The sequence below is a fragment of the Vespa velutina genome, chromosome 23 (genome assembly GCF_912470025.1).
Source record: "Vespa velutina chromosome 23, iVesVel2.1, whole genome shotgun sequence".
In the NCBI taxonomy this organism is placed as follows: Eukaryota; Metazoa; Arthropoda; class Insecta; order Hymenoptera; family Vespidae; genus Vespa; species Vespa velutina.
The window spans coordinates 1,535,859-1,558,437 of NC_062210.1; the positions used below are offsets into that span (position 1 = coordinate 1,535,859).

General features: G+C 26.7%; 5 protein-coding genes and 1 long non-coding RNA gene across 8 annotated transcripts; 2 read left to right on the top strand and 4 right to left on the bottom strand.

The window, feature by feature from the left end:
- Window positions 1–142: 142 nt before the first annotated feature.
- On the top strand, window positions 143–4,644 carry LOC124956717 (charged multivesicular body protein 1b). Its single transcript, XM_047512890.1, has 4 exons — window positions 143–272; window positions 546–647; window positions 1,086–1,551; window positions 1,705–4,644. The coding sequence occupies exons 2-4, from the start codon at window positions 626–628 to the stop codon at window positions 1,817–1,819; spliced, it is 603 nt and encodes a 200-aa protein (XP_047368846.1). The 5' UTR covers window positions 143–272; window positions 546–625; the 3' UTR covers window positions 1,820–4,644.
- LOC124956828 lies at window positions 2,154–5,190 on the bottom strand. Its single transcript, XM_047513135.1, has 8 exons — window positions 5,105–5,190; window positions 4,765–4,913; window positions 4,446–4,614; window positions 4,143–4,389; window positions 3,870–4,053; window positions 3,522–3,789; window positions 3,146–3,312; window positions 2,154–2,170 (listed from the first exon to the last, which is right to left on the bottom strand). Exons 1-8 carry the CDS (start codon window positions 5,188–5,190, stop codon window positions 2,154–2,156), a joined length of 1,287 nt encoding a protein of 428 aa, XP_047369091.1.
- A 1,388-nt stretch (window positions 5,191–6,578) lies between these two features.
- LOC124956789 lies at window positions 6,579–14,359 on the top strand. 2 transcript variants are annotated; one of them, XR_007103369.1, is made up of 4 exons: window positions 6,579–10,287; window positions 11,161–13,547; window positions 13,858–14,003; window positions 14,256–14,359. It is a non-coding gene; the product is annotated as an uncharacterized LOC124956789 (long non-coding RNA). The 2 variants fall into 2 exon arrangements; XR_007103368.1 differs by lacking the exon at window positions 6,579–10,287 and having other exon boundaries at window positions 10,642–13,547.
- Window positions 9,885–12,880, bottom strand: LOC124956783 (odorant receptor 30a-like). 2 transcript variants are annotated; one of them, XM_047513025.1, is made up of 8 exons: window positions 12,636–12,880; window positions 12,284–12,414; window positions 11,645–12,051; window positions 11,398–11,497; window positions 11,141–11,242; window positions 10,873–11,031; window positions 10,601–10,783; window positions 9,885–10,534 (listed from the first exon to the last, which is right to left on the bottom strand). In XM_047513025.1, the coding sequence occupies exons 1-7, from the start codon at window positions 12,706–12,708 to the stop codon at window positions 10,730–10,732; spliced, it is 1,026 nt and encodes a 341-aa protein (XP_047368981.1). In that variant the 5' UTR covers window positions 12,709–12,880; the 3' UTR covers window positions 9,885–10,534; window positions 10,601–10,729. The 2 variants fall into 2 exon arrangements, with proteins under 2 accessions (XP_047368981.1, XP_047368980.1); XM_047513024.1 differs by having other exon boundaries at window positions 12,284–12,880.
- LOC124956782 (odorant receptor 30a-like) lies at window positions 13,638–18,856 on the bottom strand. The gene is made up of 10 exons (XM_047513023.1): window positions 18,354–18,856; window positions 17,865–18,271; window positions 17,681–17,780; window positions 17,403–17,504; window positions 17,120–17,278; window positions 14,696–14,814; window positions 14,513–14,612; window positions 14,236–14,337; window positions 13,975–14,133; window positions 13,638–13,900 (listed from the first exon to the last, which is right to left on the bottom strand). The coding sequence occupies exons 1-10, from the start codon at window positions 18,639–18,641 to the stop codon at window positions 13,847–13,849; spliced, it is 1,590 nt and encodes a 529-aa protein (XP_047368979.1). The 5' UTR covers window positions 18,642–18,856; the 3' UTR covers window positions 13,638–13,846.
- Window positions 18,857–20,080: 1,224 nt separating this feature from the next.
- LOC124956784 (putative odorant receptor 92a) lies at window positions 20,081–21,940 on the bottom strand. Its single transcript, XM_047513026.1, has 6 exons — window positions 21,503–21,940; window positions 21,014–21,420; window positions 20,831–20,930; window positions 20,554–20,655; window positions 20,294–20,452; window positions 20,081–20,219 (listed from the first exon to the last, which is right to left on the bottom strand). The coding sequence occupies exons 1-6, from the start codon at window positions 21,788–21,790 to the stop codon at window positions 20,166–20,168; spliced, it is 1,110 nt and encodes a 369-aa protein (XP_047368982.1). The 5' UTR covers window positions 21,791–21,940; the 3' UTR covers window positions 20,081–20,165.
- Window positions 21,941–22,579: the final 639 nt, after the last annotated feature.

Here is a 22,579-nt window from a genome sequence, read left to right on the forward strand (position 1 = left end):
TTAATACTTTTCCGATATCCTCTATATAATTCTATTATAAAGATTCTCGTTATCCGATTGGATATGAAGAAATTTGTCCAGATATTTATTGTCCACAATGATCCTATAGGCATAGAAATCACATGTGATATATACTTCTCAAATTGTAACTATCATTGGTTATAATTTTCACTTGTTAAAATAAATCGTAAGACGCGTATCTTATTTATGATGTATCTTTGGTATATAGGTGTGTATTTTACGAACTATAGTAGTAGTGACAAATTAATTTGGTGAGTAATATTCAATATAGAAAAATTTTTAATATATCTGTCATCTCTTATTATTATACGTATATATATATATATATATATATATATATATATATATGTCGTCACATCTCATTTTTTGATTTCGTATCTTTATAAGATTTTTGTGAAATACTGAATGACGTCTGATGCTGTCAATTCTTCATTATCGAATTATAATAAAATTCTCTGTTTATCGTTTATCTTTTAGAAAACTTGTGTGCTTATTAAATTAATACGTATTACCTGTCATTTTAGGATTAAATCAATATATAAGACATATTATTAACTTGAAAGGTTGCAAACTAACCGTCACAACGGGGATCGAACAGTCAGCCATGTCCGTCTCTCAGATGGAAAGTATCCTTTTTAATAATTATTTATATCATTTCTAACGATTATGCTTCATATTATGTAAATGTACAAGTAAATAACGATCTTATATATTTGATATTAATTAATATGTATAATTTGTGATATATAAATTATCTGACATTATCCGAATGTATTTCGATTGATTGTGAATGATTGATTAATAAGAAATATTAAAATAAAAATTCAATTATTTTATATCTTTATTTATAATGTACCAATGGATATCAATATAGTTTTTGATTTAATTTAATAAAAGTTTTTTTTAATACAAAACATTACATATAGGTTATATTATGTCTTATTAATAATATCGTTTAATATCTGTTATTAATAGTTTATATTACAGATGTTTTGTTTGTTATTATTCTCATATATTTAATATTTTCTATATATAATTGAAAATTTCTTACATATAATATATAGAGAATTTGTTCAACTTAAAATTTGCTGTGAAGGAATTGGAGAGAAATTCCAAAAAATGTGAGAAAGAAGAGAAAATAGAAAAGGCCAAGGTAAAGAAGGCAATACAGAAGGGAAATATGGAAGGGGCAAGAATACATGCTGAAAATGCAATTAGACAAAAAAATCAAGCATTAAATTATCTACGTATGAGTGCTCGTGTTGATGCCGTTGCCAGTAGGGTGCAAACTGCATTAACAACAAGAAAGGTTACACAATCTATGGCTGGTGTAGTCAAAGCAATGGATGCTGCAATGAAGTCAATGAATTTAGAAAAAATATCAGGTTTAATGGACAAATTTGAAAGTCAATTTGAAGATTTGGATGTTCAAAGTTCATACATGGAAAATGCAATGTCACAAACAACAACAACAAATGTACCACAAAATGATGTTGATGCATTGATGCAACAAGTAGCAGATGAAGCTGGGTATGCTTTGTATTATTATTTATTAGCTAATACATATACAATAGTCATTCTTGTTTATTAGCCTTCTTTTTATTTAATAAATATATATGTATGTATATAAATATATATATATGTATATATATATATATATGTGTGTGTATGTGTATATTTTAGTCTTGAATTAAACATGGAACTTCCACCTGGACAATTAGGAAGTATTGGATCTTCTATAGCTGTAAGTCAGGAACAGGATGAACTTACACAACGGTTGGCACGCTTAAGAGAATAATACCAACTTATTTATGTAATAAAAATGTTATATATTTACAGCTTAAATGAAACAGATACTACTAAAATTGATCTTAGTGCTCTATATTTTAATAGTGTTATACCAAATGTTAGTTACATTGTGAAATACATGTAGATATCTAAAATAATACCAATCTAATTTCTAATACACGAGTAAATAATACACAGTGTAACTAATAGTTATTATCTATTATAATGTAATTATTTGTATATTATATATGTTTATATATTCATAACATTTTTATTATATAAAATCAATTTTTGCAATATAATTTTAATAAATTTTAGTTCAATTTATATGCTTATACATACAATCAATATACTCTTTGTACTTTAAAAGTCAGGGTATTGTTTAATATTTTTTTGATGTGAAACATTTAAAAACTTAATATATTTGTAAAATTATAAAAAAGGAAAAATCTAAATATTGTACTATTTTGCAATAATAACGTTTACAACTTAAGATGAACAAGATTTAAATTAGATCACTATGTATTCTTTAAAATTCCGAAAAGCAGGCATAACAAAATGTTTACTATATTTGACAATATTTGTTTTTAATATTGTAATATTGCATTATTAATAGGTATATAGGAATTTAAATAAGATAATATATACTTTTTTATTCTTATTAATTTTTTTTTATATCAATAATTCAAACAATTAACATGCACAGGAGTATTTGTTAAAGCACAACAATAATTATAGAATATTTATATATTACATACACATATGTAAATAAAATCCTATCTCTGTAATGCTGATAAATGTTTGTTTCATAAGTTGCTACTATTTTTTATGAACTTTTTGGTCAATGACATTAAAATTTAAATACAATTTAAAACTTTTTCATTTATTACTATGGCATAGAAAGAAAAAAAAGAAAAAATGTTGAATATTTCATTATAAAAATGAAGCTAACCTTAAATTCTTGCTTTAGCTTTCAGAAATGATTCATGTATGTACTTGTGTAATTATTTATAAAATATTTAATATATTACTGACTTAAAAAAAAACAAAACCATAAAGAAAATTTTAATATAATATTAAGAAAAACCTTATCTTATAATATAATATATTATTTTTAAAGGATCATCAGTAGTACTTAATAATTATGTTATATCATCATAAGGAAATAATTTCTTAATTTCCATTTGAGAATTTTTTTATCCAAAGTGTATCATAAGGCACAGCTTGTTTTAAAGTAATCTTTTTTTCTTGATGTAATTCTAAAAAAGAGAATTTTTTTTTGAACATTAATTTTTTATTATAAAAATACTTTGTATATAAAAAAATAAGAGTTTACCTAAAAGTAGTAAATAACAATATGCCGCATCGGCTTTACTATATTGACCAGGTGGAATAACGTCAATGAATCGAACTAATTCTGTATCATGCCAGAGAACTTCTAAGAGTGCAAGCAAATCCAATTTTGTTAACATACATGACTGCGAGAGTTTAATAGTTTCCTGACTAAAAAGAGAAAATAAATAAGTAAACACATGTTATTTTTAGAAGCTGTAATATTATAATTAGCAGTAACAATTAAATATATATGAACTTAATTATATTGTAATTATACATAATTAATCATATATATATGATGTTTACTATATTTATATTATGAAAATACATTTTATAAATGATATTTCGCATTTATAGTAAATTTTTTAACTTACGACTGATCTATTTTTTTTTCATGGATTGTCAAGTCAGGACCTGTTCCATTTCGTGCAATATTTAATAGACCAAAGTCTTGTTCAATGCTTTGTAAATCTATTTGTTGTTCGACATTTGAGATAACTAATTCCTGCTGTGAACTTTCCAATTCACGAACACTAATTTCTTTAATAGATTTTCCATTTGCATCAATGGACTTTATCGCAGATAATTCAGCAAGCAATTCATCAGACTTATTGCTTCTTTCTACCAAACGTAAAATTTCAGCAGCTAGAAATTTACATTATGTTATCATTAGATTAAAATAATTGATAAATAATAGAATTTGTTTTTTTTTATACAGGCAATACATTTTTCTAGCAATGGAAATTCAATTCGTGCTTTCTTCCTTGTAGATGATATAGCAACGTGCACATTGAAAAGTTTAATTAAGGGACTATTCCATTTGTTTTTGCGAATAGAAAGAAATCTTGCTGGTGCTGCTTGAAAAAGAATTTCTAATGTTGGTATATTCACATTATTTATACTTAATGGCTAAAAAATAACAGTGGATGATTAATGTTTTGCATTAATTCTTTTATATAATGTAAATTCATTTTTGTACAAAATCTGAATGAACTTACAATAGTTTCGGCATTGACATTACTTATCCACTTTCTTATTACTTTATGATTGAGTTTTGTATTTTTATCAGCTAATTTTCTTTTTCTTTTTGATTTTATTTTTATCTGTTGTGGATCTTCATGCGTTGATTCCAAGTTTTGTAATGGTTCTATAGAATAGTCTGAAGTAGGAATAGGAACAGGAACTACTTCAGTTTCTGGTATTGTTGCAATATCAGCTTTATTTGAAATTGTTATATCTTCGAACCTTAACTTAAATAATAACTCTCAAATTATTCTTAATTGTTAGTAATAATAATTTACTTGTGTGATAAAATACATACGCGTCTTCTTTTGGTTGGTGTTTCTATATGTGTTATTTCAGTAGGTTGTCTTTTACGAGGTGTTAAATAAGTACTCCCTTCTGTCATAAATTCTTCCACAGTTACATCTGGTAATGTTACCTTTTTAAATGCTGTATGATGTTCCTCATCTGAAACATAAACATATTATATCAAGTGTACAATGAGTGTTATTACTATTACTATTACTATTACTATTACTATTATTATTATTATGATTATTATGATTATTATTATTATTATTAACTTTGTAATGATATAAAGTTAATTTAGCTTCTTACCTCTTAAGGTTAAATCCTCACGTACAAGAGATATCACCATTTCCTTTTCAGCTCTATCAAATGGTATATAAAATTCTTCTGAATCTCTTAATGTATTTGCATTGTAAAGAGATATATCATTTGTAATGTGCATTCTTTCAAACATTTCTCTGTATAATAAGAAAGGAAAATAATCTACAATGATTTTTCATTTTTTATAACAAAGAAATAAATTGCATTGATAGTAAAAATGATATTACTTTGATTTCTTTGAATATATGAAAATTTTATACGTTTTAAGATTACTTTGAATTAAAAAAAAAAAAAAAAAAAAAAAAAAAAAAGAAATAGAAATACTAACGCTGAGAAATCTGCATCAGGTTGACTTAAAAAACGAATTTCTTCTTCTGTTAAAGCACCAAACTCTAAACAATCAGCATCATGCATCTATATACATATATATATATATATATGTAATATACATATATACATATATATAATATACATATAATAATAATATATATAATATACATATATATATATGTAATTATTCATTAGATTTTCAAACATTATGTTATATTAATAATGAAATGTAAATATAATATATCACATGTAAAAAAATATCCTCATTATATATAATAATGTTTGTCCATATTAAGTGTGTGTGTGTGTGTGTGTGTGTGTATGTATATTTAGAAACAAAATATGAAAATGACATTTTGTTTAATCTTTTATACATTTACCATATTTCTTATATTTCATATGTCATATATTTACCATATTTTTAAGTTTGGTGTTAACGTTGGGTTCATAAGCTAATAATTTAAAAGCATCATGCAATTGATCACTACTTGCTGAAGGTACATTCAAAGAATCAATATATTTTTCATTTTCTTCTTCATCCCTGTTTAAAAATAATTATAATTTTCTACAGAAATCATCTTTCAAAAAAAAAGAAAAAAAAAAAAAAAAAGAAAAAACAAGTTATATACCTCTTGTCAGTCTTGGTAATCTTGTCAAACATATTTTCAAGTTCAATAAGATCTTCTAGAATAATAAAGACTATAATATTATAGAATATATTGCAGAATAATATATATGTATATTTTCTTTTATCAGTATGATATATCTTATATATATATATGTATATAGATATAAAATAATTTGATTTCTATGGAATATAAAAAACTTAATATTAACTTACTTTCTAAATAAGATGTTTGACACAAAAGTATTTTTGTAACACCATACATTAATTGAGATGATAAGTAAAGACTAACTCTATCGGTTGATTCATTATTTCTCATTTCAATCATATCTTTCATATCATTACTTTATTAGAATAAACAAATTCTTTATTAATGCGTATTAATTCAAAAAGAAAATAAATAAAAAATGAAAATATCATTAATCATACTGACCACATTTGACAAACATCAATTTCATTTATAGTTAATGATCTAAACTTTCGTTGAAATTTTTTAATACTGAAGGTAGCAGCTAACCAACATTTTGCAAATTTTCCTTTTTTCTTTCCAGCAAAAAGTTCAAATGGACCGAACATCTAGTATAAATAGAAAAAAAAAGAAAAAAAGAAAAAAAAAAAAAACGAAAGAAAACAAATAATGAATTAAGTTTATTCTATCTATTTCTTCGAAATATTTAAAGTACTTGTAAAAAAGAAATGAAAATATTTATAAAGTAAAATATGTAAATTTCTTTTTTCTTTTTAAATATAAATATTGTGAAATATTATTCATTTAACATTTTTCAAATAAAAGTTATAATTCTTTTTGGTATTTTCTTAAATTAAAAAAGTATATTATATTATAATGACTACTTCTTCTTCTTCTTCTTCTTATTATTATTTTTAAACTATAATTTTTGTGTTTTATATAATTTTAATGATTTTTTTCTTTTCTTCTTAGTATTAAAATCGTAATTAAATATTAAAATTATAACCGTTCGATCACTTTATAATCGTAAATCGATGCATATCGATCGATAATCGAAATGTTTGTCGGCTATTGATTGGTTGAAAAGATTTAATTTATTTGTATCATTGGAAGATTTGAAAAATATGCTCATATTGATAATTTATTATTTTAAAAGTGAAAATTTATAAATTAATACTTTCGATAATTTTTCAATTATTTAAACAATCATTAAAGTACACTGTGTAGAATAAAATAATATTTAAATGATAATATATTCCCTTAAACATTACAAAGCTCGTAACGCGCGGGAAATTCATAATAATTTTAAATCAATATTTCAATACTTAAAAAATTTTATCCCAATAAACGTAAAGTATAATTAATCGATATTTAAACAATAGGACGTTCTTATCGTCCTATTGTTTAATGAAACAAATTGAAACGCATAGAAAACTTTATTTCATTTTATTCTTTCGAAATTTGTGGTACAGGAATTTCAAATCTAACAGGAAAAAAAATATTAATAAGAATGTTAATATTGATATTTAATTTTAAATAACTACAGTGCAATAACGTCTAAATACATAGAGTTATATGAATATTAAAATTAATTAATTGTTTTACTGAATAACAGCTCTTAAAGTTGTGAAGTACGAAAAGGCCGAAGATAGGTACTAAAATATATATATATAAAATTATATAATGTATCGATGTGTGTGAGAAGTATTGATAATTATAATGATAATAAACGTACCGACATGTAATAAGTTAGAGAAAATGCAGGTAAAAATCCAGGAATACTGACTGTAACTGGTTTTTGAGATCTTTCGATTATAATACAAACATTTTTCCACATTTCTCGTGATTTATCATACCAATTCAAATCAAAAAATGCCGATCCAATCGCATTACTCTTTAATAATAATTTTTAATAAAATAATAAAGTGTACAAGTTGTATAATTATCATTGTTTATATTATCTAAATAAATAAGGAAAGTTATTATTACCCTTTGTATTAAATTTTCAGCCGGATATGAGTTTACGAACATTTGAATAATGGTGAGAATATCCAGTATGAGAAATTGTGATTTGACAGCCGCCGAGTCTGTCTGTAATTATAAAAAAGGATACATTAAAAAGTAATTGTAATATCAAAAAATTCAACAATAATTTGTATATAGACATATCATTTGTATATAATTATAAATATTATCGATTCGATTAAAATAATGATTATTTAGTTGTTATAATAATGATACTAACAAAGAGGAATAAGAGTCCACTAAACACTATTAATATGGTCGTAATACCAACAGTCAAAAAGATCACAATACGCACAGTTTTTACTACCTTTTCTGCGTAACTAAAAAAGAAATAAGAATAACACGTGTTCATGTATATATTAAATAAATTTTTTTTTTTCTTATTCTAATGAGAAAAATATTACCTGAGTAACTGAATATGTTTCAATATACATCGTTTGAGATCAGATTCGTCGACGATATTAGCTATTTCATTTTCCAATATTTCAAATCTTGCACCAGTGAACCATAGTAGAACTGCGACAAAGTTATCAACCGATTGACCTGCAGCACATTGGATTCCAGTATATACATGGTGAAAATAAGCAAATTCGTATGCGGGATGTTTATCCACATCGAAAGGATATACGGCATAAGTTGGTAAGGGCTGTGGTAGAAATAATGGTCCTAACACGATATTCGCACTGATTGCATAAGTTCCAAAAGTCATGGATAAGTGAAGTTTCATAACTTTTTTAATATATTTTTCTAATGTATCTCTTTCGTTTGGTGATGCTTGTTTAATGACACTTTCCATTTCCTCTATTATCATCTGAAACAATTGAAATAATTATGTAGACGATGTTTTAATTGGAAATGTTAGATCAAATTCAAATTTGTATTTTATTAAACCTGATAGCTCGAACGTTGTAGTCTACCAGTCAAAAGTTTTATACCCACTTGCATAGCAGCGATTACTACACACGATGACTGCATTATAATTTCAAAATTATCACGATATGTATAGATTCCATTTAATGTGGCCAGTACCACCGATTGAGCACACAGAAAAGAAAAGCAAATGTATAAATCTAAAATGAACAATTTTATCTTCGAAGAGTTCTTCGATGGTGGCCAAAAAATCATCAAATCAATACTTCTCTTTGTAAACTTTAATGCTGCTTCGGGAGTAACCTTCATGATAATATGATTTATTATTTTTCCTTTTTTTTTTAAAGTGACTGATCTGTACGCGAATACTATTCGTTTAAAACTATTCGATGTTGATGAATAACCTGTTTATAGATCATAATTTTAGTTTAAGGATGAACGAAAGTAAAATAACACATTTACTTAGGTAATAATTTTACAAACGTTTCGAAGAAATTCTCTCTAATTTTCCGCTCGATATTCTTATGTAAACGCTTATTTTAACTTTTGCCAATGCAGTCTTACTACTTAGACTCACTGAAGGGTATAAATCAATCAGGAGTTCTCTATACGCTACCATCTGTAATTATTTTAAATTACTGCGTGCGAAGAAAATAAGTTATTCTCACTGCATTTTCTTCCTATAATTTTCATACGTATAATTTTCTAATTGGAATAACACGATAGAGGAATAATAAATAATTGTGTATATGTAGAGAAAATCGATTAAATCGAGTAGAGTAAGCGATTAAATTTTAATTTTAATTTTATCTCTTTGCAATAATGAAATTAAATCGAATTATTTACCGAAGCCTCTGTTTTTTGATTCATTTGCGATTTTACTGTGGAATAGAACATTTATACGAAGAGTTCAGAAAACAAATACACGGAAGGGATATCCCTTAAATTTTGAAAATATTTGATATATTTCTAAACATTTGTACATTGCAAATATGTAAGTACAGGGACAAGTTATTGAATTTATTAAATTTATATTCTTAACATCATGGAATCTAATCGTTCAATAAAATATTGCAGCGAAAATTTTAAGTAAAATCGAGATGTAGCTTATTACAAAATTTAAATACACGTTCATTAATGATGTTAATTGATTTAATCGATAAAATTTCCTTTTGTATTTTCGATGAATCGAAGTAAAAAAGAAATTCAACGATTAATAACAATATCTATTGTTTTCTAGATATAGATTCAATAGTTGTTTAAAATAGATAATTTTGTGAATGAGGAGCGAATAAAATAATCCATTAGACAAGTTATCTATAATTTCTACGTTTTAACGTATAATTATTAATTTTATTATAATACCAGGCTCAATGAACGCCATTAATTAAAGTACAAATTACTAGAATTAGAAATAAATAGAAATTACTAGAAAAAATTGATAACATTATATTGGATGTTGTAATAATATAAAATAATGTAAATGATAATAACATTATTGTTAATTTAATAATACTACAAGATTAAGTACAGCTAATTTCCTTTTTTTCATTTTCTAGAATTATTACGACGGCCTGTAATCGTTTTATCAAGATAATGGAGGAATACACACACAAAGGCAAACACAATATGGCGTTTTATTTTCTTCCGTAGAAGAGTAGCTTTGATTACAAGAGACATTTATAAATGAAAGGTAGATATATATACACGTGTGTATGTGCATTAGGAATAATAATATCCAATGCATATTCATCTTCATAAACTCATAATATAACGTTAAAATATATTCTTAGAAGAGATATATCCTTCTTGTTCTCTTGTAACAGTTATGTTATTACTTTTTCCATTTTGATTTTAGAATAAATGGTACATAATTATATATAGTAATATATAATTATCGTACGGTATATATATATGCAACAGAATACGCTTTATGTACTCTATATAAAGCAAATATATAATAATATAAATATGCGTGTACGTTTATAGTATATAAAACATATTACCTTCTTACGTTTTACAATTTTAACTCAATTCAATTTTAATTCTATTTGTAGTAATATCTATATAAGATTTTTTTTTTTTTGTCTTTGCATTAATAACAATCTATCTAATTGATCTATTTGATCTACTGTTTAAATCATTGCAGCACGTAACGTTGTAAAGTACGAGAATGATGAAGAAAGAAACTGTAAATAAAATAAAAAATATAATAAATGGATATATATATATATATATGTTTATTTTTTATAATATTTAGTTATTTTGTTAGGCTTACCGAAGCGTAATATTTTAGAGATAACGCTGGTAAAACTCCATCGATGTTAACAATTACAGGTTTTTGAGATCTTTGAATCAAAATGCATATACTTTTCAATACTTTTGTTGATTGTCCAATCCAATTAGAATTGTATACCGATAATCCAATGGCCATACTCTTTACGAAACATATACGATAATTAATATCATAATGGAATAATTTCCTAAATATATTTAATTATTACATTATATATATATATTAATTATATATATGGAATAAGATTTACCATTCCTGCTAAATTTTCAGCTGGATGAGAACATAGAAATAATTGAATAACTGCACCAATAACGAGAATGACGAATTGAATTTTCATGGTTGTTGATTTCGCCTGTGATCGAGAAAAAGAAAAAGAAAAAGAAAGAAAAAAAAAAAAGAAAGAAAAGAAGAACTAACATATCAAAGAATATAATTCAATAAAATTCAAATGATAAGGAAAATATTCAATGATAATATAAGATAGAGATAAATTTTTACATAACTAACAAAAATAAGTTGTAATCCACCGAATATCATGATCAGGGCAGATATACAAGTAGTTATAAGAATGATATAACGTACAGTTATAACAACGTCCTTCGCGTATCTAAAAATGAAAAGTAACGTGTGATAGAGTAAGTATTTAATTTCATAAAATGCAAAGAAAAAAAAAAAAAAAAAAAAAGAAAAAAAGAAAAAAGAAAAGAGAAAAGAATAAAGCCAATTATATTGTGATAAACTATTAATAATTTACCTAAGCAAATGCAAATGTTTACGTATGCAACAATTTAGATCAAATAAATTGATAAATCTTGTTAATTCCATGCACAAAATTTCAAATCTTGCCGAGGTGAACCACAATAAAACTGCAACCTGACAATCAATGGTACCACCGACGGATGCTAAAATTCCAACGAATCCTTGGTGAAAGTAAATTATTTCGTATATGGGATGCGAATCAACTTTAAAAGGATACTTGGCGTATGTTGGCAATGGTTGGGATAATATCGCCGGTCCTAAAATAAGACCTGAACAAATCACGTAAAAGCCAATGGTTGTAATTAAATGAAAAATCGCACATCTCTTTACATAATTTTGTAATATTCTTTTCTCCAAAGGGTTAGCTCGTTTTACGAAATTTTCCATCTCCAGGATTATCGACTGCGATCAAGAACAGGAAACAAAAAAAAGAAAAAAAAAAAAAAAAAAAAAGACAAAAAGACGAAATGAAAAATAGAACGAACATCGAACTAACTCGTTCGAACGTTGAAATGAAATTGTCAAAAAGGGTAATAATGGAAGGAAAAACGACAAAAAAAAGAGAGAGAGAGAGAGAGAGAGAAGAAATAAAGTACAAAAGAAAAAGAAGGAAAAAGAGAAAAATTTGATTTACCTGAAATTTCCAACGTTGCTTTCTCAATATCAACATCTTTATACACATTTGACAGACACCTGCTAGAATGCACGTAGTTTGTATCGTAATTAAAGTATTCTGACGATACTCATAAATCCCATTAATTAATGCTAAAAGCAAGAACGTAGCGGTTAAAAACGATGTCCACCAATAAATGTCACGCAAGAGTAATTGTTTTTTTGTTGCGTTTAAAGGGGGCGGCCAACAGCCCATTATTATAACACTCATTTTCGTAAATTTCAAAGCAGTTTCCGGTGTAATATCAAATATCATTATTTATTACAATATATAACAATAAATTCACTCGATAATGTTATAAAATTGATCGTACGTAAGAAATACTTTTGTAACCATCGGCTCGATATTAGATCGTTACAATTTAGTGACATTCGATAACTTATCATAAATACAATCTCAATAATGATTTTCGTTCGTGTACGCGTATCGAGAGATCGAGCGAAATAAATAAATAAATCATTTGACAATTAATGTATACAACGTTGCTTTCACGACCTGACTATTACCATCGATTACTTCGTAATGCCGGTTTAAATCCAACGTTTCTATGATATTATCCGAAGTTTATTTCCTTTCATCGAATTTCAATTAGGTATATTATATTTATCGAATAATGAGTACCGTTTAAAATACATTTGAAGAATTCTAATTTTTTTCTTTCTTTCTTTTTCCTTTTTTTCTTTTCCTTTCTTTTCTTTTCATCATCTTAAGCTATGATTACAAATCTATAGTTCGCATTGTAATAATATAGGAAAACGTAGAAAAATATCTTTTCATATCTTTTGCACTTACGGTTACGTATTCCATTATGCTTACGAAGATTACTATTTCCTCTATTCCCTCACACCCCCCACCCTCTCCCCGTACACCCTTTCGTAAGAGTATGAATATGTTATCAAGGGTTTTCATACATCTTTTCTTTTTCTTCTTCTTCTTCTTTTTTTTCTTCTTCTCTCTTTAACTTCTCTCTTTAACTATTATCATTCATTATTTCGCATCGATACTTCCACCCTTATTTTCTTTTCCCTAGTTCTATTTCTATGTGCTATCGAGGAACAAATTATGAATTTTCTTCACGTATGTATATGACGAATGTGTTAACTTTATTTTCATTTATTGAAAGCAGACATCAGTTGAGGGACTTGTTTTTTTTTCTTTTTTTTTTTCTTTTTTTTCTTCTAGAGAAATGTACCTTTTAGATAATCAAGCGTCGAATAGAAAGCAAGTAAGTAAATAAATTTGTGAAATTCAATTTATAGATCTATTCTTTCTTCTTCCTTTTCTTTTTCTCGTTTTTTTTTCTTTTTTTTCTTATTTTAATCTTTTCTTATTTTAACATTTTTCTTATTTTAACATGAGAAAATAGGATAATTTTTAATGATTTTTCTATACTTTTTATTAATCATTCATTGTTTTGCATCTATATTCGACATTTCCATCCTACTTTTCCTTAACTTAATTCTTTTTCTTTCTACAAATTCATTTATTCTTCTTTGTACAAATACAAAAAATTAATTAATCGTTTTATTTAACAGCAGCTCTCAATGTTGTGAAGTATGAAAATGACGATGACAGAAACTGAAATACATATAATCGCGCAATTTATCGATGTGTGTGAGAAGTATTGAGAATTATAATGATAATGAACGTACCGACATATAATAAGTTAGCGACAATGCAGGTATAAATCCAGGAATACTGATTGTAATTGGTTTTTGAGATCTTTGAATTAGAAAGCATACATTTCTCCATATTTTTCGTGATTTATCAATCCAACTCAAATCATAAGCTGCCGATCCAATCGCAGTACTCTTCAGTGATAATTTTTAATAAAATAATATAATATACAAGTTATATAATAATCATTATATATATGTTGTCTAAATAAAAAAAAGAGGAACCATTCAATTTACCATTTCTATTAAATTTTCAGCCGGATATGAGTTCAAAAATAATTGAACAATAGCGACAATATCCAATACGAGGAATTGAAATTTGACCGCTACTGAATCTGACTATCGTTAAAAAGATAAATGCATTAAAAAGAAATTGTAATATTAATAAAATGAATAAGAATATGTATAGATATTAATCATGCATGTAAATATGAATATTGTCTTCTTTGGATAAATTTATTCTGCATTTTTTAAATAATAATGATTGCTTAATTGTTATAATAATGATACTAACGAATAAGAGTAAGAGTCCACTAAACACTATTAATATGGTCGTAATACAAACAGTGGAAAGAATCACAAAGCGTACAGTTTTCACTATCTTTCCTGCATAACTGACAAAGAAATAAGAATAACAGGTATTCATGTTTTTGTTGAACAAATTTTTGTTTTCTTATTCTAATGAGAAAAATATTACCTGAGTATTTGACCATGTTTCACTATACATCGTTTAAGATCGTACTCGTCGACGGTATTGGCTAATTCAATTTCCAACATTTCAAATCTTGCACCAGCGAACCATAGTAAAAGTGCGACCTGGCAATCAATCGTTGCACCTGTACAAGCTTGTATACAAGTAAATGCTTGTTGAAAATAAATAATTTCGTAAATGGGATGTGATTCTGTGTCGAAAGGATAAACCGCAAAAGTTGGTAACGATTGTGATAAAAATATTGGTCCCAAAACTATATTCGTACCGGCTAAATAAAATCCAAATGTAAGGGATAGGTGTAGTATTGCACATCTTTTCACATATTTTTCTAGTATAACTTTTTCGTATGGCGCGGCTTGTTTAACAATATTTTCCATTTCCATTATTATCGACTGAAACGATCGATATAATATTATAGATGACTAATATTATAGATGATTAATTTGTAATAGCAAGCCAAATTCAACTTCTAATTTTATATTAAACCTGCAAACTCGAACGTTGCATTCTACATGCCATCATTTTAATACTCATTTGTATAATTGCAATTGCAATGCACGTTGACTGTATTATTATCTCGAAATTATTGTGATGAACGTACATTCCATTTAGTAACAATAGTAACATCGTCTGAGCGCATAGAAAAGAAGCGCAAAAATAAACATCGAGAAAGAACAATTTTTTTCTCGAAGTGTTCGTCGGTGGTGGCCATGCAACTAATAGAGCAACGCTTCCCTTTGTAAACTTTAATGCTTCTTCGTGAGTAAATTTCATGACAATATAATTTGTTTGATATTTTTTGTTTTTCTTTTTTTTTTTCTTTCTTTTTCTCTCTTAACGTGACTGATCTGAAAGCGAACAGAAAACTACTCGACGCTGATAAAAAAACCGGTCTATAGATCGTAATTTTTATTTAGGGATGAACGAAGATAGAATAAGATTTTCTACTGTACTTTACAAACGTAGAAATACTCTCTAATTCTACGCTCGATATTCTTTCACAAACGCTTATTTCAACTTCAGCCTATAATGTAGTTTCGCTAGTTTGGATCGTTGAAGGAAATAAATCAATCAGGAGTACCCTACACGCCACATGTATTTTACGTATCTGTAATTCCTTTAAATTATTGGATACGGAGAAAATAAGCGATTCTTTCCGCACTTTTTCTCCGATAAGTTCTTTCTTACATGTAATTTTGCAGTTTGAGAATGCGATGATAGAAAAGAAATAAATGACTATACATCTAGTGAAACAAGCGATTAGATTGCAAATTTATGTTTCCACTTTTGCAAAAATGAAACCATGTCCAGTCATTTTCTATAGCGCCTTTTTCTCTTGGTTCATTTAAGGTTTTACTGTGGAATGGAACATTTATACGAAGAATTTAGAAAACAAATACACGGAGGGATATCCTTTAAATTTCGACAATATTTGATATTTTTCTAAACATTAGTACATTCTAAACATGTAAGTACAGTTTCGTTATTGAATTTACTAAATTTATACTATTAACTACTTGGAACCTAATCACTAATAAAAATATACTACGAAAATTTTAAGTGAAATCGAGTTGTAGCTTATTACAGGATTTAAATATACGTTCATTAATGACGTTAATTCGTTTAATCGATAAAATTTCTTCCGTATTTTCGGTGAATCGAAGTAAAAAAAGAAATTCATCGTTTAATGTCAATATTTATATAATTTTTTAGATATAGATTCGATAGATGCCAATGTATAATTGTTTAAAATAAATAATTTCGTGGATGTGCGACTAAATAAATTATTCGATAGGTTATGTATTATTACTTCTACTTTTTTCTGCAAAATTAATAATTACTATGTGTAGAATGTCATCATTTTTTACGTGCCAGAGAACTTTCTGTGCCAACATTGAATCTCTTTCAACTAGATATATTCTGTTTCTTGTCGAATATTCAAACATAAAATTTATTTTAAGATTTCTAATTTGTTAATTATCTTTTCAATATAGTCTGCTGCTTTAAATTTATACTATTTATCATCATCTACTAAATGGCATAGAAATTGTTTTAGTACGTCTTTTACTTCTGATTTCGTATTCCATTACGCATAGACGAAAATACAATGTTCTTTGTACTTCTCTTACATTCTGATGAGAGAATAGGATAATTTTCAATGATTTTTTTGTACTTTTTATTCATCGTTCGTTGTTTTGCATCTATATTCGACATTTCCATTCTTTTTCACACAAATGTTTTTTCTTCTTTTTATATAAATGCAAAAAATTAATTAATCGTTTTATAGAACAGCAGCTCTTAATGTTGTGAAGTATGAAAAAGACGATGACAAAAACTAAAATATATATAATCGCGAAATGTATCGATGTGTATGAGAAGTATTGACAATTATATTGATAATGAACGTACCGACATATAATAAGTTAGAGACAATGCAGGTATAAATCCAGCAATACTGACTGTAATTGGTTTTTGAGATCTTTGAATTAGAAAGCATACATTTTTCCATATTTCTAGTGATTTATCAATCCAATTCAAATCATAAGCTGCCGATCCAATAGCAGTACTCTTCAATAATAATTTTTAATAAAATAATATAATATACAAGTCGTATAATAATCATTATATATATATATATATATATATATATATATATATTGTCTAAATAAAGAAGGAGGGCCATTCAATTTACCATTTGTATTAAGTTTTCAGCTGGATGAGAGTTCAGAAATAATTGAATAATAGCGACAATATCCAATATAAAGAATTGAAATTTGATCGTCATGGAATCCGTCTATTGTTAAAAATATTTTACATTGATAAGAAAGCATTAGAAATATTTATAAAATTATTTGGAATACGTATAGATATTTATCATGCATATAGATACGTGTAAATATATCGTCTATTATTTCAATTAGAACATATTACGAATATCTATTATATAATTATTATAATAATAATACTAACAAATAATAGTAAGACCCCACTAAACACAATTAATATGGTCGTAATACCAACAGTGGCAAAAATTACGAAACGCACAGTTTTTACTATCTTTTCTGCATAACTAAAATAATATATAAGAATAACTCGGGTTTATGCATTTATTGAATAAAATTTTTTTTCCATGTTCTAATGAGAAAGCTATTACCTGAGTATATGACGATGTTTCTGTATACATCGTTTAAGATCATATTCGTCGACGATATTGGCTAATTCAATTTCCAACATTTCAAATCTTGCACCAGCGAACCATAGTAAAAGTGCGGCCTGGCAATCAATCGCTGCAGCTGTACAAGCTTGTAAAGCAGTTAATGATTGTTGAAAATAAATAATTTCGTAAATGGGATGTGATTCCGTATCGAAAGGATAAACCGCAAAAGTTGGTAACGATTGTGATAAAAATATTGGTCCCAAAACGATATTCGTACCGGCTAAATAAAATCCAAATGTAAGGGATATGTGTAGTATTGCACATCTTTTCACATATTTTTCTAATATAACTTTTTCGTATGGCGCGGCTTGTTTAACAATATTTTCCATTTCCATTATTATCAACTGAAACGATCGATATAATATTATAGATGACGTATTAATTGGTAATAGTAAAGCAAATTCAACTTCTAATTTTATATTGAACCTGTAAATTCGAACGTTGCATTCTACATGTCATCATTTTAATACTCATTTGTATAATAGTGATTGCAAAGCACATTGACTGTATCATTATCTCGAAATTATTGCGATGAACGTACATTCCATTTAGTAACAATAGTAACATCGCCTGAGCGCATAGGAAGGAAGCACCAAAGTAAACATCCAGAAAGAATAATTTTTTCCTCGAAGTGTTCGTCGGTGGTGGCCATGCAACTAATAGAGCAACGCTTCCCTTTGTAAACTTTAATGCTTCTTCGTGAGTAAATTTCATGACAATATAATTTCTATGATTTTTTTGTCTTTCTTTCTTTATCTTTAACGTGACCGATCTGAATGCGAACAGAAACCTATTCGACACTGATAAAAAGCCGATCTATAGATTTTTATTTAGGGATGAACGTAGATAGAATAAGATATCCTTCGATACTTATTTTACGAACAAAGAAATACTCTCTATTTCTACGCTCGATATTCTTCCGTAAACGCTTATTCCAACTTCAACCTATAATGTAGTTTCGCTAGTTCGGATCGTTGAAGGGAATAAATCAATCAGGAGTATCCTACACGCTACACTTTTCTTACGTATCTGTAATTACTTTAAATTATTGGATGCGAAGAGAATAAGCGATTCTTTCCGCACTTTTTCTCCGATAAGTTCTTTCTTACATGTAATTTTGCAGTTCGAGAATGCGATAATAGAATAGAAATAAATGATTGTACATCTATTGAAACAAGCGATTAGATTGCAAATTTATGTTTCCTTTTTCGCAATAATGAAACCGAGTCCAGTCATTTTTTATAGCGTCTTTCTCTTTTGGTTCATTTAAGGTTTTTCTGTGGAATGGAACATTTATACGAGGAGATCATAAAACAAATATAGAAATGGATTTCTACAATATTCGTTATTTTTCTAGACATTAGTACATTGTAAATATGTAAGTACAGTTTCGTTGTTGAATATACTAAGTTTATTCTCTTAACATCTTGGAACCTAATAACTATTTAAAGTATATTGAAAATTTTTAATAAAATCGTGACATAGCTTATTACAAGATTCAAATATACGTTTATTAATGACGTTAATTGATTTAATTGATAGAATTTCCTCTGTATTTTCGACGAATCGATGTAAAAAAAGAAATCCATCGTTTAATAATTATGTAATTTTTTACATATAAATTGTGTAGAAGCTAATGTATCGTTGTTTAAAATGAATAATTTCGTGGATGTCCGAACAAATAAGTCATTTTGGAGAATTGCGAATAAATAAGCCATTTCGTGGGTGTGCGAATAAATAAGAAATTCGTCTTCATATCTATTATTACTTGCACCTTTTGCTGCAAAATTATTATTTACTATGTGTATAATGTCATCATTTCTGCGTGTTAGTGTACTTTCTGTGCCTAGATTGAATTACTTTCAATCAGATATATTTTGTTTTTTGTAGAATATTCATACATAAAATTTATCTTGAGATTTTTAATTTTTTAATTATTTTTTTCAAATAATCTGCTGCTTTAAATTTATAGTATTTATTATTATTTACTAAAAGGCATAGAAATTGTTTTAGTTCGTCTTTTACTTCTGATTTGGTATTCCATTATGCATAGACGAAAGTACAATGTTCTTTGTACTTCTCTTACATTCTGATGAGAGAATAGGATAATTTTCAATGATTTTTTTGTACTTTTTATTCATCGTTCATTGTTTTGAATCTATATTCGACATTTCCATTCTTTTTCACACAAATGTTATTTCTTCTTTTTATATAAATGCAAAAAATTAATTAATCGTTTTATTTAACAGCAGCTCTCAATGTTGTGAAGTATGAAAATGAAGTTGACAGAAACTGAAATATATATAATCGCGAAATTTATCGATGTATGTGAGAAGTATTGAGCATTATAAAGATAATGAACGTACCGACATGTAATAAGTTAGAGACAATGCAGGTATAAATCCAGGAATACTGATTGTAATTGGTTTTTGAGATCTTTGAATTAGAAAGCATACATTTCTCCATATTTTTCGTGATTTATCAATCCAATTCAAATCATAAGCTGTCGTTCCAATCGCAGTACTCTTCAATAATAATTTTTAATGAAATAACATATTATACAAGTCGTATAATAATCATTATATATATGTAGTCTATATAAAAAAAGAGGAATGATTCAATTTACCATTTGTATTAAATTTTCAGCCGGATATGAGTTCAAAAATAATTGAATAACAGCGACAATATCCAACACGAGGAATTGGAATTTGACCGCTACTTCATTTGACTATCGTTAAACAAATAAATGCATTAAAAAGAAATTATAATATTAATAAAATGAATAAGAATATGTATAGATATTAATCATTCATGTAAATATGAATATTGTCTTCTTTGGATAAATTTATTCTGAATTTTTTAAATAATAATGATTATTTAATTGTTATAATAATGATACTAACGAATAAGAGTAAGAGTCCACTAAACACTATTAATATGGTCGTAATACAAACAGTAGCAAGAATTACGAAACGCACAGTTTTTATTACCTTTCCTGCGTAACTAATAAAGAAATAAGAATAACAGGTATTCATGTTTTTGTTGAACAAATTTTTGTTTTCTTATTCTAATTAGAAAAATATTACCTGATTATTTGACAATGTTTCACTATACATCGTTTAAGATCGTACTCGTCGACAGTATTGGCTAATTCAATTTTCAACATTTCAAATCTTGCACCAACGAACCATAGTAAAAGTGCGACCTGGCAATCAATCGTTGCACCTGTACAAGCTTGTAAAGCAGTTAATGATTGTTGAAAATAAATAATTTCGTAAATGGGATGTTTTTCTACGTCGAAAGGATAAGTTATAATATTTGGTAACGGATGTGGTAGAAATATTGGTCCTAAAATGATATTCACTCCGGCTAAATAAAATCCAAATGTAAGGGACATGTGTAGTATCGCAGATCTATTCACATATTTTTCTAATATAGCTTTTTCGTATGGTTCAGCATGTTCAACAATATTTTCCATTTCCATTATTATCGACTGAAACGATCGATGTAATATTATATATTACGTATTAATTGGTAATAGCAGATCAAATTTAACTTCTAATTTTATATTAAACCTTTAAACTCGAACGTTGCATTCTACATGCCATCATTTTAATACTCATTTGTATAATAGAGATTGCGATGCACATTGATTGTATTATTATCTCAAAATTATTGCGATTAACGACCATTTCATTTAGTATCAACAGTAAGTTTATTTGAGCGCTTAGAAAGGAAGCGTAAAAGTACACATCGAGAAAGAACAATTTTTTCTTCGAGGTGTTCATCGGTGGTGGCCATGCAACTAATAGAGCAACGCTTCTCTTTGTAAACTTTAATGCTTCTTCGTTAGTAAATTTCATGATAATATATTTTGTTTGTTTTTTTTTGTCTTTCTTTTTGTTTCCTTAACGTGACTGATCTGAACGCGAACAGGAAACTATTCGTCTCTGATAAAAAAACCGGTCTATAGATCGTAATTTTTATTTAGGGATGAACGAAGATAGAATAAGATTTTCTACGGTACTTTACAAACGTAGAAATACTCTCTAATTCTACGCTCGATATTTTTCTATAAACGGTTATTTCAACTACAGCCTGCAATGCAGTTTCGCTAGTTCGTATCGTTGAGGGGAATAAATTAATCAGGAGTACCCCACACGCTACACGTTACTTACGTATCTGTAATTGCTTTAAATTATTGGATGCGAAGAAAATAAGCGATTCGTTCCGCACCTTTTCTCTGATAAGTTCCTTCTTATATGTAATTTTGCAGTATGAGAATGCGATGATAGAACAGAAATAAATGATGGTACATCTCGTGAAACAAGTGATTAAATTGCAAATTTATGTTTCCTTTTTTGCAAAAATGAAACCATGTCCAATCATTTTCTATAGTGACTTTTTCTTTTGGTTCATTTAAGGTTTTACTGTGAAATGGAACATTTATACGAAGAGTTCAGAGACATAAATACACGGTGAGATATCCCTTAAATTTTCAGAATATTTGATATATTTCTAAACATTTGTATTACTTACTTTGTGTTACAAATATGTAAGTACAGTTTAGTGATTGAATTTACAAATTTTTTACTTTTAACTACTTGAAACTTAATTACTAATAAAAATATACTATGAATATTTTAAGTGTA

Coding starts and splice junctions, on each gene's coding strand:
- LOC124956784 (XM_047513026.1), bottom strand. CDS start 21,790: ATGAAATTTACTAACGAAGAAGCATTAAAGTTTACAAAGAGAAGCGTT. Junction 21,421..21,502: donor TGCAACGTTCGAGTTTAAAG/GTTTAATATAAA, acceptor CGATCGTTTCAG/TCGATAATAATGGAAATGGA. Junction 20,453..20,553: donor CTGAAAATTTAATACAAATG/GTAAATTGAATC, acceptor TTATTATTGAAG/AGTACTGCGATTGGAACGAC.
- LOC124956782 (XM_047513023.1), bottom strand. CDS start 18,641: ATGAAATTTACTCACGAAGAAGCATTAAAGTTTACAAAGGGAAGCGTT. Junction 14,338..14,512: donor GTGGACTCTTACTCTTATTC/GTTAGTATCATT, acceptor TTTTAACGATAG/TCAGATTCAGTAGCGGTCAA. Junction 13,901..13,974: donor CGCTAACTTATTATATGTCG/GTACGTTCATTA, acceptor TATGTATTTCAG/TTTCTGTCATCGTCATTTTC.
- LOC124956783 (XM_047513024.1), bottom strand. CDS start 12,577: ATGATATTTGATATTACACCGGAAACTGCTTTGAAATTTACGAAAATG. Junction 12,052..12,283: donor AGCAACGTTGGAAATTTCAG/GTAAATCAAATT, acceptor TCTTGATCGCAG/TCGATAATCCTGGAGATGGA. Junction 10,784..10,872: donor CTCTAAAATATTACGCTTCG/GTAAGCCTAACA, acceptor TTTTATTTACAG/TTTCTTTCTTCATCATTCTC.
- LOC124956717 (XM_047512890.1), top strand. CDS start 626: ATGTCCGTCTCTCAGATGGAAA. Junction 648..1,085: donor GTCCGTCTCTCAGATGGAAA/GTATCCTTTTTA, acceptor TATAATATATAG/AGAATTTGTTCAACTTAAAA. Junction 1,552..1,704: donor CAAGTAGCAGATGAAGCTGG/GTATGCTTTGTA, acceptor TGTATATTTTAG/TCTTGAATTAAACATGGAAC.
- LOC124956828 (XM_047513135.1), bottom strand. CDS start 5,190: ATGCATGATGCTGATTGTTTAGAGTTTGGTGCTTTAACAGAAGAAGAA. Junction 4,390..4,445: donor GTATGTATTTTATCACACAA/GTAAATTATTAT, acceptor ATTTAAGTTAAG/GTTCGAAGATATAACAATTT. Junction 3,790..3,869: donor ATTTCCATTGCTAGAAAAAT/GTATTGCCTGTA, acceptor GTAAATTTCTAG/CTGCTGAAATTTTACGTTTG.